The sequence below is a fragment of the Lepisosteus platostomus genome, chromosome 16 (genome assembly GCF_059453375.1).
Source record: "Lepisosteus platostomus isolate fLepPlt1 chromosome 16, fLepPlt1.hap1, whole genome shotgun sequence".
In the NCBI taxonomy this organism is placed as follows: Eukaryota; Metazoa; Chordata; class Actinopteri; order Semionotiformes; family Lepisosteidae; genus Lepisosteus; species Lepisosteus platostomus.
In genome coordinates this window covers 22,691,118-22,697,279 of record NC_142626.1, presented here as the reverse complement: position 1 = coordinate 22,697,279, position 6,162 = coordinate 22,691,118, and the positions used below count along the sequence as shown (strand labels likewise).

The window sequence follows — 6,162 nt, the reverse complement described above, 5'->3', positions numbered from 1 at the left end:
ACAAATTTTAAATCTTACAATAGACAGTGTCTCTGTTAATCTCTGTACTGAGGGCGGTGTTGAGCTGTTCTTTCTACCAAGTCCATTCAATAGAACTGGGATTAGGTGAGTGTTCAAGCCAGGGGGGCTAATGAAAGTTTATTTCATGCTACCACAAGTCAACCCTACAATCTCCACCAGAGATCCAATTCATTTAACACAGTATAATGCATTCAAGAATCAGATGCTTTGTGAATGTTTATTGAGCAATTTAGGTATAATAGATTTTGGCTTAACCTGCTGGGTAAAGGAGCAGCCCCCTGGCCATAGAAAAAGGCAGTTTGGGATCCCTGTACAGAGAGAGGAGTTTGCAGGGGCAGCTGCAAAAGTGGAGATGAAGTGGAGGATAATTGCAGGAGACAAAATGTGGGAAAAAAGAGGCGCTTGCATGAGAGATGCGTGTATAGCTGTATATAATGATAAGGGTTTATCACATCTGGGTGAAATGAACTTGTTTGTCATTAATCCCCTGAACTTCAGTTAAGAAGTCCATTTAAATGGAATAATATTAATATTTGGACTATTTTTTAAACTCATATTTTGACTATTTTTCCATAGATCTTATTAGAGTCTAATTATGCATTTACAATTTAACCAAAATTCCCAAATACATGTGTTTATAGTATGCCTGTCTTCTGGGGGCATATGCTACTGTAATATAAGTAAATAGTTATGTCCTTTTTGTGTCTAAAACTGTTGCACAACCAGATGTTCTTTGTTTCCTCTATAGATCATGATGGATGCCTTTGACTCAAACTCAACTTTTCTGCTCAACCACAGCAAACCGAATGACTCAGTTAGGCCATGGACACCTTTTGATGGATGTGAAGAGAGACCTGCTGGTATTTTCTTTGACTTAACCGCTCAGATTTTCAATGTCATCTTGGGTCTGCCAGCCAATGTAACAGTTCTTTGGCTCATACTGAGAAAAACAGGAGAATCCTCCACTTCAGACATCTTCATATTTAACCTTGCAGTCATGGATGGCTTCTTTGGCTGCATGGTCCCTCTTGACATTGTTAATGTATTTCTTCTCAATAATAAAGATGTCTGGTATGCCCAGAAATTTGCTTATGGGGTGAAGGACATGGGGGGTCCCCTGTTTCTCTCCTGTATCTGTTTAGACCGGTATGTAGCTGTGCTGCATCCCATCACTTTCACAGGCCTCAAAGATCACAAATACAGAGCAGCCTGCTCAGTGGTGGTGCTGGCCATCACGTTAGCATACGCCATCGCCAAGGCCATTGGGGGGATTGAGAACTTTGAGAAGATATTCACTGTCAGTATCCTCACTGCCTTTGCCTTCATGTTATTCTGTAACATCTCCATCCTGTGGGCACTGAAGAGATCTGGACCAGGGAAAGACGAGATGCACCCCATGAAGAAGAAGGCCTTCAAGATGGTTCTGTCCATCCTGGCTATTATAGTATTTAATTATCTCCCACCTGTAGCTCTTTTCCCTTTCCAGCAATATTATTCTGTCGATGTGTTTAAGTGCTACATCCAGCCCTTTGCCTTCTCCTTCGTCAACATCAGCAGCAGCACTCAGCCCTTACTCTACCTGTCCAGAGTGGAGAACACTAAGCTGTGTTCTTCAACGAGGACCAAGAGTATGGGAAGTTAAGGTTCTCTTCAAGGGAAATTGTACAGCATAGTGGGAATGAAATCAATTATACTGTTGTTCCGCAAATGGAGGACTTTCTGGTCAAAATGTAGTCCACCAAATCGTATCTTCTCATGGTCAATTTTACACACTAGCCAGGGGCCCTAAAACCCACCAATGACTCTCTGAGATTTCAGTATGACTCATCTTGACTTTAGAGTGTATATTTCTTCCAGTAATGTTCAAAGCTTCACTATGTATTTGTCAGTTTTAAAATACTTTTATTGGTTTTGAGGTTATAGTTGTTCTTGCCTTGTGTCCGTGTTTCCATGTGTCTGTGTATTTCAAACTTTTACAGTATCCCATGCACCTACTGTAGGAGAATTGAGTTAAAACTAATCAATTCAAATTAAAATATAGACAAACTGAAAATAACATTTTGCTCTAGCTGCACTCAGGGTTACAACTGCCTGCTGGGGATTTGTAAAATAACATGTTAAAACCTACCCGTGAATTTAGTTTCTGACAATACTAAATTAGGAATAATGCTTTTTTTATTACAGGTATTGACAGTGTGAGTTGAAGTTCCTTGCTATACAAATCTCAGATCTAAACATGACTTCAGCTTTGAGGTATTCCTTCTGCTTTTAGAGAATGAATTTTGCAGAATCAGGTCACTCCCCATTCAGACACTCTTGCTTCTGCTATGTCCAAGAGGCCCCCACTGACCAATGATTTTATATTCTCCCCTCTCTGCCCAAGAGTTGAATGAGGGGCAGGAATCTCTGGGTGCTCACACAGGGTAAACAGACATAAATACAATGACCATGTGTCACAGTGCACTGTCCCTCTTTCCTTGTTGCTCTGTTTTTCTGTTCTCTGTCCCTGTTTCAAGTGTGATTCCAGCTAAGCACCCCACACGTCTGATGTGTCACCTCATTCGGTGTGGTAATTGATGAGCGTTTAGGCAAAAAGTGTATCACTCAATCTGTGAATACTGTTGTCACTTGAAAGACAGGATGACTTGGAAATGGAAAAAAACCCAAAAGAGAACAAAAAACCCGAAGCCTTTATTTAAAATCAGTTGACATAAAATCTCTGTCGTACTCCTACATTTGTGACCATGGCTTGCATCAGCAAATTACCTTAAAATTATGTTAAAAACATAACATTCTGTTTGACAAACCTGGCCTAACTTAAATAAAAGCATGTGTTATTTACTATGAAAAAAAATTAAATTGGATGAATCGTACAAATTGTTTTGACCCAGTCAGATTCAAAGTGCAGGCAATATTACAGTTTCAGTCACCTATCTCTGTGTGGTTCATTATTTCTCTACCAGTGTTGTGATCTCTTTGCCTGTTAATTTTGCAGAAGGACTGCCATTACAGTACCTTTTGCACTCCTGCATTTCATTGCAAAGGCTAGTGACGCACTATGTACAATCAAAGATGTATTCAAACCACATAAAATGAGAACCATCTGATTTGATGGAAAAACACAGGGAGACAAACAGCACAATGCAGGCAAATACCCACCTTTTACTCCCTCTTAACACTTAGCCACCTAATGTGAGAAATATTCGTTAAACGTTTTGCTTGAAAAAGCATTATGTGGGTGGGTGTTATACGAGGAATACGTGTACTATGTCTGCCAGCCTGCTCGGAGTGTCCTTGGCCCAGGCTACTGTACCTAGCCACTTCAAGACAACCAACGTCATGCCAGTAACAAAAAAAAATCCTGGCAACCCACATGCCTGAACGACTATCGCCCTATTGCTCTCACCGCCATCATAATGAAGTGCTTTGAAAACCTACTTATTCCACACATTAAAGCCAGCATTCCAAAAACACTTGATCCTTTCCAGTTTGCCTATCGCACAAACCGCTACACGGAGGATGCAATCTCTATAGCTTTACACACCACACTAACCCACCTGGATAAAAGGAACACCTATAAAAGAATGCTGTTCATTGACTTTAGCTCAGCATTTAACACCATCATACCCATTAAACTTGCTACCAAACTTAGGGCTCTAGGTCTAGAAACCACCCTCTGTAGCTGGATCCTAGACTTCCTTATCAGCAGATCCCAGACTGTTAGGATTAGCAACCTCACCTCCATCACACTCACCCTTAACACCGGTGCCCCTCAAGGCTGTGTGCTCAGCCCACTGCTTAACTCCCTGTTCACCCACAACTGTACTGCTAAGTTCAGCACAAACACCATCATCAAATATGCTGACGATACCACAGTTGTGGGCCTGATCACTGACAATGATAAGACTGCCTACAGGGAGGAGATAAAACAACTTGCAGACTGGTGCCGAACCAACAACCTATGTCTCAATGTCAGCAAAACCAAAGAGCTGATCGTTGACTTCAGGAGACAAGGAAAAGTCCACTCCCCCGTCTACATCGAAGGGTCAGCGGTGGAGATGGTGAATAACTTCAAATTCCTAGGTGTTCACATCTCTAAGGACCTCACATGGGCTCTCAACACCTCCAGTCTCATTAAGAAGGCACAACAGTGGCTGTTCTTCCTGAGAATGCTGAAGAAAATATGCCTGCATCCACGGATCCTCACCAACTTCTACAGATATAGGAGGAAAGCATACTGACCAGCTGCATCACAGTCTGGTTCAGCAACTGCACCACATCCAACCGTAAGGCACTGCAGCAGGTGGTCAAAATTATCCAACACATCATCGGCAGTGCCTTACCATCCATCCAGGAAATCTACAACACCAGGAGTTTGAAAAAAGCCACCAAAATTATGTCTGACCCACTCACCCCAGTCATAACTTGTTTGTCCCCCTACCATCTGGTAGAAGGTTCCAGACGCTCCAGTCGCACACAACTAGACTCCAAAATACCTTTTTCCCAGAGCCATCAAGCTGGTGATGCCCCCACACCCTCCCATCATACTATGATCTCTCCTAACTTCTTCTTGTACCCACAATGACTGTACTCCAACACCACTACATACACGACAACTGAATGTAAGCTGAAATTGTACTTAAAACTGTACTGGTTGTACTATTTATCAATCACCGGATTATTTTTGCACTGTTTTTGTCCTGTTTGTATAGTTTTCTCTGTTTGCATATTTGCACAGCTTTTGATGATTTTGCACTGGCACCACACTGTTGTTTACACTGTTATTGTTATTGTATTACTGTCTATTGTCTTGTCTTCTGTTCTATTTATATACTGCACCTGAGAGACTAATGAGAAACACTTTTCACTATACTATGCACCCGTGTAAGTATAATGACAAATAAAGTTGAATTAAATTGAATAATAGGATCTTTAAAAAAGATTGGTCCAGGACAGACATACCACACCAGAGGCATAGCCAGGAATTGATTTTTGGGTGGGCCTGTGCAAAAGTGGGTGGCCTGGGCTCTAACTGACCATCCTGCCAGCATAGGGGCACCCCTCCAATTTACAATCCAATCCTCAATCAAACAGTAAAATTAGTGGAATCTTATATACTGTATATACACACTGTACTGCCTCTCTCACACACACAGGTTAAGCAGCAATTACCTACAGTAGGCTGCCGAACGTTACTGTGCCACGTCGGACACACACACAAAAACAATCAGTGCCTACCTCTGTTGTGAGGTTTTGGCCTTCTAGTCGGGGCTTGGAATTGAATATGGCTATAATCTCGTCACTGTCTAGAAATCTGGCAAATTTCCATTCAAATGACAACTAATTTGTAAAGGTGTCTCATATGAGGACTTTGTCTTTAGCTAAAGAAAAGCTGCAAGAGCTCATTTTCACTTGTTGCTAGTAACAGTTCTAAGTATTTCGTATGCCTGCTTTTAGATTGTTCAATAGTTTTACAAGTTACTCTGAAGTTAATATTTTATTGCAAAACACAATGAACACAACACAAAACGTAAGAATCGAAATCCGTCCGAAATATTGTATTTAAAATACCACGCAGGGTTTACCTTGCCTTTAAATATTCAGTGGACTTTAGCATAACATACCAGAAGAACGTGCACACACATATGGAATTAAAAAGTTGGAGTAAATGCATCACCCCAAGGGTAATATCGAGTGAGGCTCAATGAGAATAAAAACTGCAAAGGTATTAAAATATTAAGTTCTGAAGATCTTGTTTGATCCTTCATGATGCTTTTAAACTTGTATGAAAGACACGAAATTAGTATTCTATGTTCGATGCCAAAAGACACCTAATTTGGAAATTTGTGACTTACTCCCCGCAAGACTTAACACTGAATTGGTATAGTCACATTACAGTGCTAAGCAACTCATCGTACCCTTAATTGCAAGAATGGTCTGCTAATAAAAGCGTCAAATACATACTTTGGATGTATTTTAGCTCCATAAACATCGTTCACTTAAAAATACTGCAGGGCGTTTAGAGGTGATATGGATAGTTATCTGTAAAACGCACACTCCCATCTATCTATCAATATAATCTTAATGTTATTCATGCATACCAAAACTTGTCATTTGTTTACAGGAGAGATTTTAAAACCT

General features: G+C 40.7%; 1 protein-coding gene across 1 annotated transcript; it reads left to right on the top strand.

Moving 5' to 3' along the window:
* Positions 1-772: 772 nt before the first annotated feature.
* LOC148647063 (G protein-coupled receptor 4-like) lies at positions 773-1,791 on the top strand. Its single transcript, XM_088609014.1, has one exon. It carries the CDS (start codon positions 773-775, stop codon positions 1,661-1,663), a length of 891 nt encoding a protein of 296 aa, XP_088465140.1. The 3' UTR covers positions 1,664-1,791.
* The last annotated feature ends 4,371 nt before the right edge of the window (positions 1,792-6,162 follow it).